The 18,063-nt window shown below is 41.6% G+C and overlaps 1 protein-coding gene across 1 annotated transcript in view; it reads right to left on the bottom strand.

Moving 5' to 3' along the window:
* The window catches only part of LOC119736368 (zinc finger ZZ-type and EF-hand domain-containing protein 1-like), an 80,355-nt gene extending 62,356 nt beyond the window's left edge, over positions 1-17,999 (bottom strand). Inside the window, 17 exon segments of the mRNA XM_038210381.1 lie at positions 122-220; positions 1,692-1,772; positions 2,550-2,656; positions 3,179-3,269; positions 3,272-3,294; positions 4,915-5,046; positions 5,160-5,291; positions 6,465-6,677; positions 7,467-7,566; positions 8,682-8,808; positions 9,886-9,950; positions 11,013-11,157; positions 12,413-12,484; positions 14,087-14,168; positions 15,193-15,277; positions 15,757-15,796; positions 17,771-17,999. Coding sequence (XP_038066309.1) covers positions 122-220; positions 1,692-1,772; positions 2,550-2,656; positions 3,179-3,269; positions 3,272-3,294; positions 4,915-5,046; positions 5,160-5,291; positions 6,465-6,677; positions 7,467-7,566; positions 8,682-8,808; positions 9,886-9,950; positions 11,013-11,157; positions 12,413-12,484; positions 14,087-14,168; positions 15,193-15,277; positions 15,757-15,796; positions 17,771-17,839 — 1,663 coding nt within the window. The 5' untranslated portion in view covers positions 17,840-17,999.
* Between the last annotated feature and the right edge of the window lie 64 nt (positions 18,000-18,063).

Here is an 18,063-nt window from a genome sequence, read left to right as displayed (position 1 = left end):
GCTAGACTGCCAACATAGGACTGTGTAGCTCAGTTGGTAAAGCACCCGTACGGTGTTCCAGAGGTCACAGGTTCAATCCTGCTGCAGTCAATTTGTTTTGTTTTTTTAAGGCCCAGCTTACGGTCAGTGCTCCAACTGCTGGTCAGGACTTTGCTGGGGCCAGATTCGGGGGATTTTTCCCCACCATCACATCCGGCGACAGTCACGGAAAACTGGTTAGCTGGGGGACAAAAAAGGGACACGTTGAAATATTGCAGACATTTGTAGGCCTTTGATTGGAAAAATTTCAAACAAGCAGGCAAGAAAAAGGTTTTTCCACTGGGCTTGAAATTCCCCCACTCCAAAGTATATTAATAATGCATGTTTCACATTAATAATACTAATAATAATTTATACATTTATAGTGTGCAAATTCCATAAGAATATGATCAAATACGCATCACAATTATAATCCCTGTTCATCAGGAATGAGACCCTGTAGCAGCTGGAGATCCACGCAATATTAAAGGTCTCTACCTTCACAGGAACCTGTTTACATGTACACTCAGGGGTGGAGAGAGGCAATCGTAGTATTGCCTTGCCCAAGCGTACAAACACCATGTTCCCTGTCAGGGTTAGAACCCATGTACTGCGGCACACAAGTCGAATACTGTAACCATTGGACCACAGCACCCCACATTGGACCACAGCACCCCACATTCGTGTTATGGTAAGAATAATTTCATTTAATAGTGACAGATGGAATGTTCCATGCCACCTGGCTTCACCTCGTGGAATGGCAGCATACTTTCATTCGGTGACGATTGGAATGTTCCATTCCACGCCTGAATAAATCCTTGTCAGGTGATTGGCAATAGTTTAACCATGCCATGGAACTTCTATTTTTGCAGTGTGGCTGGACCGTGGGTTTGGACGAATAATTCAATGACATGTGATCAACAACCCATCAATTACATGACGGGGATTTAATGATTGTTGTTATATAGCCCAGATATGAGGATAACTGTAAAACTATGACACCATGAAAACTAATTCTCCATTTCAAAGTGACGCACAAAGGATAGCCACAATTGCTATTTTCGTGCAACTAAATCTTGTCTTATTAGATAGATCACAAGGGGAAAATGGACAAGATTCAGATGTCACTGACAAAGTGGGACATCATCAACACATGGCTTGATAGCTCAGTTGGTAGATTGCCTGTACAGTGTTTGGTAGTGTGGGACTCCTGTTTACGTTGCTTAACCCTAACTTTCCCAAATCCTCCAAAATCCCCTCTGCAAAATGGAGGATTTTGCAGGATTGAGACCATGTATAGTAAACATGTGTGCTCGATTTTTGAGGATGCACTGTGTCAAGGTCTTGGGCCGGACCTTGTGTTGTTTATGCTCAGCCGTGCATAAATTTTGGCCTAGAATATTCTTGAAAGCCTCCACACTGCTCCAGGATGTCACTGGCTCTGCCTCAACATACTGACAGTGATTGCTGGAGGATTTTGCAGGATTGAGGCAGTGGTCACCCCTCCAAGGACCACATTCAAGAAATAACGGAGGATTTTGGAGGATTGAGGCTGTGTGAAATTTTACATGGAGGCAGTTGCAGGATTTTGCAGGATTGAGGTTGTATCCTGACAAAAATGCCAAGGGAGTTAGGGTTAAGTTCCTCGATCAGACACAAGACACCCGACTCACCGTATTTCCGCATCATTCTATCAGAGACAACATTCAGTGACTTCAGTAACTTGACGGCCGCAATGGATTCTTCCTTGCTGTCTGTTGATGTCAAAAGCAAGAATTTAAAGTAAAGGTCACATTATGAAAATGACATACACACCGTTTGCGCTTACACAATATGGCTGTCATTAATCCTAACCCCTTAGGTATTAACGACTCTATCGTATCTTGTGTAGACCTACTTTGCCTGTGAAATTTAATGAGTAGCAGACTTTTGTTCGTGTTCTATGCACGCATGCGGGAAATTGGTTTCACGCGTTTCTAATCTATTCAACGACTGTTTCGTCAAGCAGCAAAAACAAACATAAAACAGACATCAACTTGTAGTTTTGATATGCCTTGCTTAACATACATTTAGTGAAATGGACTCAAGACGCGTCTTAGCTAGGATCGATCTTAAAGTGAGGACTTGTTGAAAGTCCTTAGATGAGTTACAAGATAAGACAAGTTTCTTGCAATTGGCCCTGGGGCCAATTTCACGGCGCTGCTAAGCACACGATTTTCGGCTAACAGAGCCTCCGTCTGTTTCATGGAGACCGTAAGCACAAGCACAGCAAAAGGCACGCTTAATTTAGAGGAAAAATTTGCTTAACTTAGTGACGTAACAATAGAAATCTCCATACACGCGCGACCGTTAGCACGTCCACGCCGTGAAATAGTGCTTAAGGTTAGCACATTTTTCTGCTATGCTAAGCACAACTTTTCTGCTAACTGTTAAGCAGCGCCGTGAAATTGGGCCCTGGTCACAGCTATTACAAGAGGGAGTGATTGCCTTTTGTGCTTCATTTAAATAATGATAACTATTGATTGAATTACCTAGTACGTGCTGCAATGCCTTGATCACCTGGGCCATGATGCCCCTTGCTAGAGACAACTCCAACAGAATCTTGATACCCTCCATGTCCAACACACCATCAGCATTCCTAAGATCATGAGGTACAAAGCCAAACAAGAATTCATCCTCAACTGATTGAAAAAGACTCCATGAGCTACATTTGGGCAGGAATCTTCCTGAATCCTGCAAAATACATGGTTTTGCCCTTTACCCTCTTTAAGTGGTTAATTAAATAGTGCAGTTGATGCTATGCTGTGCTTCAGTACACGCCTACCACTTTTGTGAACAGAGAGGATACTTATGAAATCTGTCAATTGCTTATAAAACGAGGCTTCCATAATCCATATCCTACAGTCATCGTGCAGTCTTATGCGTGCATAAGACTGCGCGTGCATATAGAGCGTGCAGTCTTCGAAATGCGCACGCAGTACGCTCTGAATAGCCGGTCAGCGCCGTTTACGTATTCCTAACACCCAAGGATTAGTGAAGGAACGCACACGCGCCCATGGAGTCTAGGCAGACTCCAAGGTATCCCTGATGACTTGTGACTCGATCTGTTGGGTTTGGTTCGCTGTACTTTGAGAGGGAGGAAAAAAGGGACACAGCTCACCTTGCCACGGACGTGAGGAATTCTTCGGCCTGATTTAAGACCAGCGGGCTGGGGAAGGGATTCCTGCCGAGTCTGGTCGAGGCAAGAGACAGGGGGGCATGTTGGACAAGGCGGTCCTGGAGAAAAGAGTGGTGGGGAGAGAAGATTTAGACACCTCTTTAATAACTGGTAGTGTCTTAATAAAAAGGCCATATTTTGAGCAAATTAGAGGCGCCCTTTTGGGGGTAAAAACAGAATTGGATCCTAGATTATTGATGTTGGTTGCATCTTTCTATAGTTCAAAAAATTACATTTTCAGTATTTTTTTTTGGATTGAGGTAAAACTGCTTAACTGCTTCAATAACTGTGATATCCCGGTTTGTACCTCATTTGCTAAAAATTATGGCCTATTAGGCTGTTCATTAAAAGATTAACAGTAACCGTACCAACTCCATCAATCTCCATACCCGCATTTTGGGGGATTTTGTCAGATAAGCCACGTGTACCAAGTCCATCAAAATCCACCCGTACCAGTGGTGAATTTCAATGGATTTGGTCCTGAAGCATTATGTGACGCAGAGTGAGTGATGGATTTTGATGGACATGGCCTTCTACTTAATAGTAAAACTAAGTAGGGAGTTAGGGTCAAGAAGATCAAACTGATTCTTTTTAATTCTGCAGAAGTGGTATTCGGAAAGAATGTTGCAATCTGATGCCACTTTTTTCTTCATATATCATCTCAATAAAGGTCAGTCATTGCAAAAATGTTGAAAAGACATGAATCTGGGACTGAGAAACATTTCCCATTTTGTTTACTTTTGTCAGGAAAAACTTTGTTAGGACAATTTTCTTGACTCTCCACAGACTTCGCACACAACCACTGAAGTGGCATCTGGATAATACATTCTTTTCGTGGGTATTCTAATTATATTAATCAAGAACATATTATCAAAAACAGAAAATTGAAGAAACAAATTTAGAAACAAAATGTTTGATTTAAAGCTACAGTCCATCATTTGTAATTTGTGCATTTTGTTCGTTTGAAGCAACAAAAGAGTTCAAAATCTAATGAAGGATACTGAGCAACTAACCTGATGAAGTTTCAGCTCAGCTTCAGCTGTACATTCCGAGAAAAACAGCATTCTAAGATCTCAATTTGAAATCAAAAGTTACTGAATCATGTTTTGAATTGTTTTGAATTGCAGCTATACGCGACGTAGCGCACTGATCCGACGAATTATAACAACCGCGCGCGCATGTACGTCGTTCCAATACTTGTGCGCGCTGCGCTGAATAACAAAACGAACTACTAATTTAAATTTTCCTACAGTGCTTCTTAAGAATCACCGTTGGAACTGCCTTCTTTCGTTAATTACTTCAAAATGACAGCTTCCCAGAAAGAATAATTTCACAGGGAGTTTAGTTTCCTTACTATCTTTCAACCAAGTTTGTTTTTCAACAATAATTACGCCAGTTACTTTTCGGATGGCTGCAAATGATGGACTATAGCTTTAAATAGATCGATAAGACAACTCATAATCTTTTTTTTTCTTTTCAACAATTATAAAAGATGTTGTTTTGAAGGTAATGTACTGTGTTTCAACAATATTTCAGGGCCATAATTTCATTTTCTTAAAAACAAGTAATCAAAACAAATTCCCACCTTCAGCCTATTACATTACATACACATTTAAATATTGCATTAAAAAAAAGGCAAAATGTTTATAATCTTTGTGTTTCATCGCATTTTGTGATACCTTGTGTGTTGAAGGATCATCTGTTTCAGCTGCGGGTTCGTTGCCATGGTAATTGTGGACGTCGAGGCAACAACATTGAAGTACCACATGATTGAAGCGTCCTGAACAGAAACCTCTGAGTCCGGGATTGACCTTTTTTACGAACAAAACAGCAAACAGTCGTCAATGGTGGAAAGGAATGAACCTCATCTTAACAATATGAAGCATTTTCTTTTTCATGCTAAGTTTTGTCAATTCTTTCTTACCTATAACCCATAGTCTTGACGCCGTGAATCCTGACATCGCACCCGTCGCTATGGCAACGGACGATGTTGATCTGCACATAGGGACCGATGACGTGCGCATTGTCAAGTAAGGTCACGTCTCCGGTCGTGCTACTGCAAAACGGCGACAAAACGAAACTTAATTTTCACTCAAGAATTACTGAAGTGTAACCTCCCAAAAGACACACATGTTTACATTTCAAACCTAGTGTGGACATCCCTTTGTTTTCGTGTAGTTAAGCAAAACCTGTGAAAAATCTCATTTTACTCAAACTGTGAAAAATCTTTCCACCAAAATTTGTTTCTATGATTCCCTTTAGTGTTTCTCTTCATTTTGCCACGGACAAACCTAATCCAAAAATGCCTCTAAACCTGTTTTCCAGAGAGGGGAAACCTTGTGTGGACGTGGGCAAGTCCACACAACGTCGCTGCTACCTGGCTTATGTGGACCTCTTTTGTTCGGAAGTCCACACAGTGAATGTAATGCTTGTACACAACTGTTCAGATTTGTCCATTATTTAGTCAAGCACATTTCCACACGTCTTTATAAACTAGGATTGACTGTGTCGGCATTGATTACAAATACACACAATACATGTTACTAAAAAGCTTACCAGTAAATAAACTATTGGAGTGGTTATACTGGTTCCCGTACATTATTCAAATTGAGAGATTTTGAACCAGCGCATAGCTTCACATGTGTGTATGGCACACAATACAGAGATGTTAAGATCACACAAAAGCTGGGAGTGTGACAGTGTGAGCGGCAAAGGCCATCATAACGTAACCTTGGCTGGCCCTGGGGACTAGGGCGTCTCTTTTGGTCAATGGCTTCGGGGTTGTTTTTGCGACCATAACCAGGAACATGTTTGATTGAACCACCACTGTCAATCACACAGAACCATGCTGCACGGCGCTAGACGATCTTTGCGCAGAACCGAAATCGCCAAAATGTTTAAGCCAAACACAAAAACAACCCCGCAAAATTTAGTTTCAGAGCTATTTAGCTTGAGGCGTGTGATTACGATTGTCCGGCGTGTGAGCGTGTGAATTGATTCTAGGGGCGTGTGACACACACCAGAGGCATGACACCTGGTAGGTCCAGCAAAAGAAGACGAACTATCCAGATTTTTTTTAAAATGGAGATCAGTGGACTTATCCACTCCAAATAGTGCCCTCATATTGGTCCTCCGAAAAGGCTCACGGGTGGGCCTCGAACCCACAACCTCCTGCTTACTAACACGACACAAAACGACCATTAAAAGGTCAACTAAAAGATGATCTCACCTTGGGATGGAGACTTCCCGGATGGTGTGCAGGGCGTTGGGTGTGCGGCCAGTCAGTACCGCTACCTCCTGGGGCATGTAGCTCTGGTCCGACTGGGCAACCTTGATGGACAGCTGCTGGAGGTACACGTCGTCCTTCAGGCGCATCCGAACCCAGTGGGAGCGCGCGTGGCCGTTGGATTGCCAGTAGGTGCTGGGGTCGTTGTCCTCCAGCCTGCGTGTACAAAAACAGTTGCGTATTGAGGAATTAGATTTACATCCACTTCAGACTTGCATTTCAGAGTCGAGCTGAACCCAAAACAGCAGCTTTGGAATAGATCTTTGGAATAGTTCAGTTTGGCATGACCCTGGAACGACAGTCTGAAATGGGTGATTCACTGCTCTACCAGCATTGCGTTACGGGACAGGCGACACCAGTTTTCAGTTTATTTTGCCGAACAGTATTCATTTTGCAAAAGCTATAATCTTTGTGGGCAGTGCTATTGGTAGATTTTTCAATTATGGTTCTATTCGGTTCTTTAGTGACTTTGTCATACACGCGCACACGCCACTGATTACAAGCGCCCACTGGCTAAAAACTCAAGTTGCGTTAACTTCCAGTTCCCTTTGTGCTATGCTACACCGTGTGAAGTACGCATGGTTAAGTCAAGATGACGTCACACTAACGAACGGGATAGAGGACAAGGACTCAGCAGTATTTCCTGTTTTTGTCTGCACACTTTAGTAAGATATTTCCTGTTATATTAACAAGGCATCTGAATACATTTGCAATGGTGATGTCCAACACTATAACAATGCATGATTAAATACAGCATGATATTATTTAGGAAGGTAACCAAGAAGTTTAGAAGCGGCTTCTTCAAGGGAAACGCAAAATACAAATTTGTAGTTTTCCTACAATAAAGAAGCTACGGTGGTGGACATGCAGGTCACTTGCTAAGAATTGCTTTTCACTGTGTTCAATAATAATTAGTTGACTTGTTGATCCACTCAGCACCCTTACCATTGCACTGAATTGTGGGTGGATGATACGCGGATCCACTTGTAACACTTGCTGACTACTTTGACGCTGCCCCCTTCGTCCTGTATCAACTCCTTCATAGCTGAGTAATATACAAGAAAAGAGCTTCAGACATTTCAGGCATTTCAGTCATTCCAGGCATTCGCAGTCGAAATTGATCATTTTCAATCCCATACCCATATGATATCCTTGTTCATACTGTTTCACACCTTGGGATTTCCCATGCTAAGTGCATGTGTACTGAAGGGTGCAGGCCAGTAAATGGGCCTAAAATTGACTATGCCGGCCAAATCACGATTGGTATGCCCTCATTCTTTTGCTATTATAGCATTTGTCAGGCCATGAACTTGAAGGATGGTAAAAAAGAATGGTGGAGGCCATGATCAGGACTAAAACATTGTATTTCTGTGAAAATTGGATGAAATTAGGCCTAAAGTTGCTATTTTTTTGCAAGGGAGCGCAGGCATCATTTTTCAAAGTAGTGTTGGGCTTCATGACTACTTTTTAGGGGTGATTGTCTTTGGATGGAATATTCTCCCAATAAGTCAGCAGATTACCCCTAAACAAAAATTGAACTGAAAATGAAACATGAAATTAGCTTTAATTTGATGGGTGTCTCAAAGACCTCAGAGGGTAGTGAGTATTTGTCCTGATCTTGAGAAGTGGCGGTATTTAACATTGAGGTCTATGGCAGTTTATTTACTGGTCTGCAAACGCATACTATGTGGTATCTGAAGCCTGACTAAGTGCCAAGCACATGTACATGAACATGTCTAGTTCCCGGAAGACACATTCCTACCCAACTGCTTGTTGCTGAATTGATGACAATGTTGCTTAACTGTTAAGTTGTAAACAAGGTAAAGTATGTTTGCAACTTTGGAATTCGCTCTTTTCAAGCTCCGCCATCAGCATGCAGAGGCTCGATCTGGCAACTTTACACAATTCAAATAAGCCGCTTTCGACACTGGAATCACTGAACTGGCTATATTTATTGTGTAAAGTTGTGGCTCTGCATGCTGATGGCGGAAGCGTGCAAATAGCGAGTAATGTCACATGGTCCATTATTGAACTGTACAGTTCAAACTCATTTTGTAAAACATTTTCTTGTAGGTGCGAGAATTTGTGCCGAAGTTCTTCAGCTATTTGAAGGTCAAATTTCCACCTAGAAATCCAGACGTTGTTTTTTTCCAACCTCACCTGTTTCTTTCTGTTTCTGGTTCAGGTATTTCTTGAGGACAATCAGCCTCATGGAGGTGATGTTACTGAAGCTGTTCAAATAGAAGAACGGTAGTCCGGTGCTCGGTGCCCGATTCCTCAAAATGTACTGTGCAGATAAAAGAAACCAGACTTACTCAGACTTTTTCATCCTTTGGCATTTGCAAAGAGCCCTCCCGAATTCATCAAAACCCCAAACCTTGACAGTAATGTAAACGCAAATACACAATTACTCTAACAAAATTTGGAAATCTAGGTCTGTGTAAAACTGATTGTGGTTGCCTTTTACAATTTTTGTGTAAAACTAGTGGTGGGGTTAAAATTCAGATTTTTTTAAACTCGGTTTTGAATTCCACTATGCGGTTTGGATTATGGAAACTGGATATTCGAAACCAGCTTTAAAAAAATTGGGACTTCTATTTTTTGTGACACCAGCTAAAGAAAACAACTGGAACATCTCCTAATTTGCTCCGTGGTCTCTGATTGTAACTACATTCACTCACTAGCGGTCTTCTTGGTATATGAATAGCCTACCCATTTGACTTATCAGAGAGTTCCAACCCATTTTTTCAACATAACAGCTATTTATAAGATGGATTTTTTTTTTGCGTCGGGGTGTTGTAAATCAAGTTAGGTTTTGCCCTTCACCGACGTATAAACACTGAATACTCGGTGCGTTACCTCTTGAGTGAAAGTTGGAAAAAATCACTCGGGTGGGACTCGAAAAAATTCCATCTTATGAACAGTTAATGCGGTACCTGCTGCTATGTACATCAGATTTGAACCAGCCAACCGATCCCATTAGCTCTGTGGTCGAGTGGTAAGACGTCCGAACTAGAAAGCAGGAGGTCGTGGATTCGAGTTTCACCGGAGTGATTTTTTTTCCAACTTTCAATCGGGAGGCAACACACTGAGTATACAGTGTTAATACGTCTGTGAAGGGTAAAACCTAATTTGATTAACATTACAGCTCTTAAGTGTTTTTTTTTTCAATCCCGCAAACTTCATGTATACCAAATCATCCTATACGGCATTCCGTGTATCACCTCGCTCGGCATGACTGTCATCGTTATTCGGTTTGAAGAAAATTAGGATAACCAGATTTTCAAATTTCCGATTTCTCCCGCCAATATGTAAAACCAAAAGAAATCAAAACCACTGAAGACCAGAAATTCAAATGGCCTACTTTGACTAGTTTCCTTCCATGCTGACCTATGCCCTCCCTGTTGGTAGAATACACATCCACTAGTCCTGTCAAGATGGATAAAAAAAACCCAGAAATTAAATAAGTAAACATACTTGTTTGTAAGCACCTATGAAGTATGGCCGTGTTTAATATGAATGTCCAGAGAGCTATGGCCAGGTTCATAGTCAGCATGCACCATAAGCACCAGGACAAGTTTTGTAATACCTGGTGTTTTTATTTTAGTTGGTGTTTTAGTTGTGTCATTCCTCCTGTGTACAAATTTACTGGTAAACGGCCTGCGTATGTCTAAGTTACCCCACATTTCCAACTGGAGTGCTTTATTCCGAGCAGAGCAGTTAGGTTTCCATGGGCCTTATTCACGAGTTGGCCATTTTTGTCGAGTTCCCTGACTGTATTTCATAAATTGTTAACTGTTGAATGGGATGGCGCCAGACTATTTATGCAGGCACAAGGCAGTCGTATTTTCTGTAACTTTTTTTTTTTAATCTGGCTTTAAACATTAGGGAATGTTTAATTAAAATTTTTAAACTATTCATTAAAGCAGACTGGAATTAATGAGAAATTAACTTGGTTTCATTTCACTGTAGACTGTACACAGGTTCCAAAAATCATGATTTTACCTCACTCTCAATCCAATATGGCCGACTCGTGAATAAGGCCCATTGTTGAGAATAATTGTTATTCACAGACACTATTCATAGAAACAATTTTGGAGGATTATAATTGAAATTATTGTTTGAAGACACAAAGAACATTATTAAAATCTCTGTGGTAAAAATATATAATAAGTGTATTTTGGAATGAAAACAGCACTCTTTTGTACTCTATTTTGTCATCCAAAAACATTGATTTCATATGGGCTAGCTGCAAAGATTGATACTGATGCTTTGAAGTAATGTATAGAGATTTTTCTAAAGGACAAAAATACTCATAAATGTCGTGTTATTGAACCTGAAACATCCCATTAGAAAGCTGGTATCCAATTCAAAAAATTTAGTTTTGAGGTGGTTATGACTCACAGAACTTTTAACATTGATGAGAGATGTCAGGTTTTGACATGGCATTGTCATGTTACGATGAGAATATTTCTGTTTTAAGTAGTTTACCTGGTGTTAGACTGCACGTCTGCAGTGTGCGTACCACGTAGGACAGCTCCCCTGTCAGGTTAGCGCCACTGGATGACTTGAAGGTCTCCAACATGCTGGCCACCTCAATGAATCCCTCACCGTCCACATCAAACTGATCAAATGCCTGGGGGAGGATCACAGCCACAAAAAAAATCACATTCCTGGTTCCCAGAATCATACTCGGTTGCATATCGAGTCAGGTTGACGTAGCGGTACTTTCCTCGCCTTCCACCACTTGGCCAAGGCGGGTTCAACATGTGGATTGGGTTTTCAGTCCCTGCCTGATTCCGTGGGTGTTCCCTAGGATATCATTCTGGGGTTTTCCTCCTGAATGCCAAAGGGGAGTCAGGTTTGCATAGCGGTACTTTCCTCTCCTTCCACCGCTGTAGCCCTGGTTCGAATCCCGCCTGGGCCAATATGTGGATTTGGTTTTCAGTCCCTGCCTGATTCCGTGGGTTTTCCCTGGGATATCAATCCAGGATTTTCCTCCCGAACGCAAAAGGGGAGTCAGGTTGGCGTAGCGGTACTTTCCTCGCCTTCCACCGCTGTGACCCGGGTTCAAATCCCACCTGGGCCAACATGTGGATTGGGTTTTCAGTCCCTGCCTGATTCCTTAGGTTTCCACCTGAATATTCTTCTGGGGTTTTCCTCCCACCTCTAAAACTGTAATTTCTTCTCATTGTCTCTTCTCTATAAGTTTTTTCAGGCTTGCGAGCTACAGTGCCTAGGGCGCTTTTGAGGAATCCTTGGTTTCATTACCAGAAATAAATAATAATAATAATAATAGTATTTACCCTGGATTGGGCATTTGGGCGACATCCCCATAGATTTGTATACACAATTTTTCAAACTTAAATGTGCCCTAACCCAATTTCCTTGTCCTTTTTCCACGAATTTCGGTATGATTACTAATTAGACCACGAGCAACAAATATAATCTAATTGTGACGATAAAATTGTGCCTCTTAAGGAAGGCTGTGACATTTTTTATAAGCTCCCTAATGACCGATGTCTCCCACCGTTCGGTTACTCACGTTACATTTTCGTAACGTGAGCAACCGATTTTGTGCGTCTTGTTTATCATACATAACACATTTTTCTGGATGTCATCTTTGGTGCTTAGGTAGGTCTAGATCTACTCTATCTACCATGGGGAAAACAGTTATTAAACCTTTTCAGTAAGGTAATAACAGCCCAAGGAAACTCAAAAGTACATCAAAATGTAACGTGAGTAACCGTGTAATTGCCCACATGGTTCTATATACTTTAAAATGGAAATTATTCATATTCTTCCAAGAGGTATCTTGAATTCGCAAAAAAAATACAATTTATTTGGATTATTTTTTTTTTCCCCAAATAAAACACTACAGCAAAATATACCTCCACACAGTCGTCTCGCCCAACTCCTCTGGCCATCAGAAATTCACAGAATTGCGACAAGGAAACAGCCTCCTGAAATAAATAATAATAATAATACTGAACAATTATATAGCGCTCTAACTGTCATAGAAAGTACCACAGCGCTTTACACAAAAATTGACGAAAATCCCCCCCAAAAAACACCAGAAAACAGAACAAGAAATAAACCACATTCAAAATACATGAGTAAGTAATAACAAATCAATTAAACAGATCAGTTAAACAGATGGGTTTTCAGGGATTTTTTGAATGTTGCTAGTGAGCTAGAGTGGCGGATGATATAGGGTAAATTGTTCCAGAGTTTAGGGGCAGCAGCGTGGAAGCTTTTCTCTCCAGTGGAAGTGCGAGTTTTTGGTACACGGAGTAATCTGGTGTCAGTAGATGATCGGAGGCTTCTGGTCGGCTTGTAAAGCTGAATGAGTTCGGTTAAGTATGAAGGTGCAGAGTCAGTGTTAAGACATTGGTAAACGAGGGTCAGAAGTTTGAAGTTGATTCGGTTGGGGATTGTCAGCCAGTGAAGATCGTGGAGGATAGGAGTGACGTTGTCATATTTTCCAGCCTGATAAATCAGTTTAGCAGCACGATTTTGGAGCCGTTGACGGCGTTTGCAGTCAGTAGATGTTATACCGAACAGGAAACATTTCGTCACAGAACATTTCATGGAACTGTTCCAAAACCTCTGACACATCATCAACATTGGAATCTACTAAAGGGAAGTTCACGCTAATCCATCCTACTTTTTTTTCTGTGAAGCTTCCTGTACAGTACAGGGGAGTAAAAAAAAACAACGAAACCTAAGGCCAAAAAAAAAAAGTCTCCGGTTTCTGGTATGGAGCTTGCCCAAAAAGTGGTGCTGCGACGCGGCTTTTTTTTTTTTTTACCTGATTATTTTTGCTTCAAATGTCGGCTGATGACTGCAAATGGTGCCCGACTAAACTTAGTGCAAATATTATGGGAGACCAGAGAGGCCACATTAAGCTTATTCTCGATCATAACCCCATCCAAAAACACGTTAAAATTGTGCAGCAGCAGGATTCCAGTCAAACCAGTGAGTTTGGCGGTTTTGAGATTTCATCTTTCATTGAAAAAAAAACTTTTTCATTTTGCCGACGCGCATGGCTACGGCGACGCGCGCGCATACCAGAAACCGGAGACTTTTGTTTTTTGGCCTAAATGTCGGGACCATTTTTTTTAGTGAAGTTCTGCATTCAAAATCTAGGATATGAAAGCCCAATTCATAGGCTTTCTTTTAGTACAAATTCAAATCACTCATGCGCTTTTCAAGTTTGAATTGTAAACACAAACACTGTTTTAAATTTCTATCCACGGATCACAAAAAAGGTAAGTGTTCTTTCAGCAAAACGAAAACAATTCACACAGGGATGTGTGTGATTTGTTTTCGGTTTGCTGAAAGAACACTAACCTTTTTTTGTGATCCGTGGACAGTACTTCAAAACAAATCGCTACCCAAAACAAATCCCAGCAAACCCTTCGCTGTATTCAAGCAAATGCAAATGCACACGAGGTATGCTTGGAATTTCCTGGGTAGCGTTGCCGAAGTTCTGAAGACTGGATATGGTTTAGGGGAATAAAATCCAAGCCCCGTCTTGGATTAAGACTAGTTCAGTAACTGACCTCATGACGGTGGTCTTTCTCCTCCAGCCAACTCAGCATGTAACTGTGATGTTTCTGGAGCATCGACTCGGGAATGTAGTCTCTGTCAAAATAAAAGTTCAATCCAAAAGTAAATTTAGTCCTTTTACCGTCCCAAATTGCCCTGCCTATTACTCCCTGTACTGCCCAAAACTCTTTTTACGGTTTAATTGATGTAATGCAGTGTAGTATAGGTGCTTAATGCACATCAAGCTTGCCAACATGTAGCCCTAACCTTCCCAAATCCTCCAAAATCCTCTTTGCAAAATGGAGGATTTTGCAGGATTGAGGCTAAATGGCAACAAAAAGGGGCTGATTTTGGAGGATGCACTGTGTCAAGGTCTTGGGCTGGACCTTGTGTTGTTTATGCTCGCCCGGGCATAAATATAGGCATATATTATACTTGAAATCCTTCGCACTGCTCCAGGATGTCACTGGCTCTGCCTCAATATATTGACAGTTATTGCCGGGGGATTTTGCAGGATTGCGGCAGTGGTCACCCCTCCAAGGACCACATTCAAGAAATAATAGAGGATTTTGCAGGATTGGGGCTGCATCCCAGAAAAAAAATGCCTAGGTATTAGGGTTAAAGACTCAAATTTGCCATGGCTTTACTTTTCCTAGTCTTAATTTGAGTGTCCTTTGAGATATTTTAAAGACATTTAGATTTCCCGATGCACTGTGATTCTATTCAACTTTAGTTGTCTGCATCATTAAAACCAGAGAAATCATTTTCAAGACCCATTTTGAAAATAAACAATCAGCCTTTGTGAAATATGCTGGACATAATGGGTGGGCGGTATATTGAGAGGGTAAAATTTGGTAGGTACCCAATTTTACCCATTCCAATTAACCTAACGCGGTGGAATCGCGTCAACGCAGCTTGTGAAATTATTGTCCAATTACATGAAATGGACGTGGAACGCGCAAAATCTGAGACACACAAAACTTAACGCACAAAAGTCCATGCGGTTGTCTAATGGGCACTGGTTAACTCGCAACAGGCGTTAGGTCAATTTTGTCCAAAAAAATTCTGGGCCTCCGTGGTTTTTTTTAAAAAGGTTTGCAACTGATGGATGATATCGTACTTGACTTTGGATGCTGCTTCTCGCAAGCTGGAGTGATGAAATAACTGGGACAGATCAAAGTCAGTCTTGTCTCCTCCTTCTGCATCTATACATATGCATCACAAATGATGAATATTCATAAATTAACAGGTTTAATCATACTGTATTACAAGATAAATATCACAACATTAAGAAATTTAGATATAAATTGGAGAACTGCAGTGATATGAAAAAATACAACTGTGCTGACATTTCTTTCAAACTATCTGAGTATCAAAAAAGCATGACAAATAGTAACAAAACTCTGGTAGCATAATTTGGCAACAATAACCCTACATACACCTTTAGGCAATGATCACTTAGAGAAACAAACGAAGGAGAATTCAAAATGTATGCAATAAGTATTAATGAAAAGAAAATGGTACTAACTGTTTTTCAAAGCATAGCTTGATGATAAAAACAATGAACAAGTCTTTAAAAAAAAATTATATGGCAATGCCCAATATTCAAAGTGGTACCCTCTTTGAAACACTAAACTTCAAGCATCATGGTCTTGAGAATAAGCTTTAAGGTCTCAATATTTACCTTGTTTGGTTGAGGTGACCTTCTGACCTTCTCCATCACTCTGTAAATAAAAAATGAAGCATTTTAAAAGCAAATGGAGAGGATACATTATTTTGCAACAACTGAACCTTAATAATATGAAAACCTTATTGATGGTCAGTCACCGCTACATGTGTTGCAAAAAGTGTTTTTGTTGAAAAGGTGTGTGAAATACCTGAGGGGGGGGGGAGACAAATATTGGTTGAGAACATTTTTTTAGAATAAAAAAGTTTTGTGATATTCATGACTCCAATATTCTCATACACAATATACAAATGGGTTTTGTAGGGGTTCAGGTTGGCAGTACTGTCCTTGCCTTCCAATGCTCTGAATCAGTGGTGTAAATCTGTGCCGGCGAGTGGGGGATTACCAAAATCCAAAAATTGCCCGGACACGGAAATTCGAAAAGCGGGGGAAGGGGGGGGGGGGGGTACGCCACACTACAATAGGGGATGCTGTTTATGATACATGTGTATGTAACCTTACAGAAAACAGTGCATTTATAAAAGCTTTCGTACTTTTTTTCCTGTTTTTCAGTGCTGTTGAATACACTTTGGTTGTTCAAATTAAATACTTTGTTTAAGACCGGTTTGGAGTTTCGATCATTTCCAACACTGTTTACCTCGGAAAAGTTTTATATCCCAGCATTTTCGAAATCTGTTCGGGCATGATTCGGACATGCACCACACCGGCTTCCGCCCCTTTCATTATCGTTCTTGCTGTAATCTAGCCATGTCTAGCGATAGCGGTGGGAACCATGCCGCATGTTGGAAAACGAAGTTATCCGAGGATTTGTGAGAAATTTGTCCAAACAAACACACTTTATTGGAGAAAATACACACTTAACAGAAATATTTTAATATAAAAAAAATTGGGGCGGGCAGGGATGAAAACTTGACAGGTTAAACAGAAATTCATGAAATTGCCCCCCCCCCCCCAGTGTGTAACATCCAGCCCCCCCCCCCCCATAGTAACATCCTGCCCCCCCCCCCCCCCCAGTAACATCCAGCACCCCCCCCCCCCCCCCAGTAACATCCAGCACACAGTAACATCCAGCACACCCTTTGCTGAAGCTCAAACCGGCATTCATGTTGCCTGGCCAGCGGCATGCAGTGCGGACCGCGCCGGACTAACTCCGGCCAACGCCGTACCGCCCCGGCCCCGCAGAGTTAAGTTGCAGACTGCGCTCTGGTCGCTGGCTGTGCTGTGTTCGTGGTGATTAGACCCGTGAACGTGGCGTTGTATACAACGCCACGTTCTTGTTTCATTTCGAACCTGGCGAAATCGATCCGACAGACATAATTCCGTATGGGTGTTGAGTACTCACCTAGAAATCTATATTTGCCCGTCCGATTGTTTCGGCTGTGTAATTTCGACGAAATTTGCCCATCAGTAAAGACCCATACGAACGTGTAGAAATTAGATTTTAACCTGACCCTGACAAATAACCCCGGACGCGTCTGAGTCGCTTGGACAGATTGACGGCTGTTTCATGTCGCAACCCCGAAAAAAAAAAACCCCGCAGACGATTGGCTGCTCGGCTCATCTCGTGTACAGTACGTGTGTGCACACACACGCGGGCGCACGTGCGACCGCGTGCGGTGCGGTGAGAGAGGAAAGGACTTGAAACTTGTCTAAAACGATGTCTGTTTTAGCTGCGACAGTAAACAGCCGTCAATCATACGAAAATAAAACGCAATGCGCGTGCGTCAGTTGGGAGAAAATGGCAGCTAGCAGTAGCGGACGGACTTCATGAACCGGGGCCAGAATTTTCCTCAATTTTCGTCAAATGCAAGTTTTGACGTACAAATAGAATTCAAGACAGCTTCATATGTGAGTACTTATTACATAGGCAAAATAACGTCCAGTGTGTGTAACGGAGGGAGTCAGAGGGACACGTTCGCCAGGTTCGAAATGACATAAGAACGTGGCGTAGTTTACAAGCCACGTTCACGGGTCTACGTGGTGATCTGACCATCGAAGTTTCTAATCTTACCGTATCAAAGCTACTGCTGTCATCATCACTGTCGCTGCTGCTGGTACCACTTGAAGCACTTCCCATCATTACTCTTGCACACTTTCGTCAACGTTTTAGACTGAAATGGGTTAATTTGGGAACACTCCGGTGCCACTTTCAAGCTTTAGGATTCGGGACTCCCCAATATTTCATGACGGAAGTACGGCCTACCTAACCTACAATATTGCAATATGCATGAAAAACACGGGCGCAGCCATTAGCGGCGCTTTCAATTCATTTTAGGGTATATTTTTTTAATTGGAAAATAAATT

The sequence above is a fragment of the Patiria miniata genome, unplaced genomic scaffold (assembly GCF_015706575.1).
Source record: "Patiria miniata isolate m_02_andy unplaced genomic scaffold, ASM1570657v1 HiC_scaffold_3, whole genome shotgun sequence".
In the NCBI taxonomy this organism is placed as follows: Eukaryota; Metazoa; Echinodermata; class Asteroidea; order Valvatida; family Asterinidae; genus Patiria; species Patiria miniata.
This window is presented reverse-complemented; position numbering and strand designations above follow the sequence as displayed.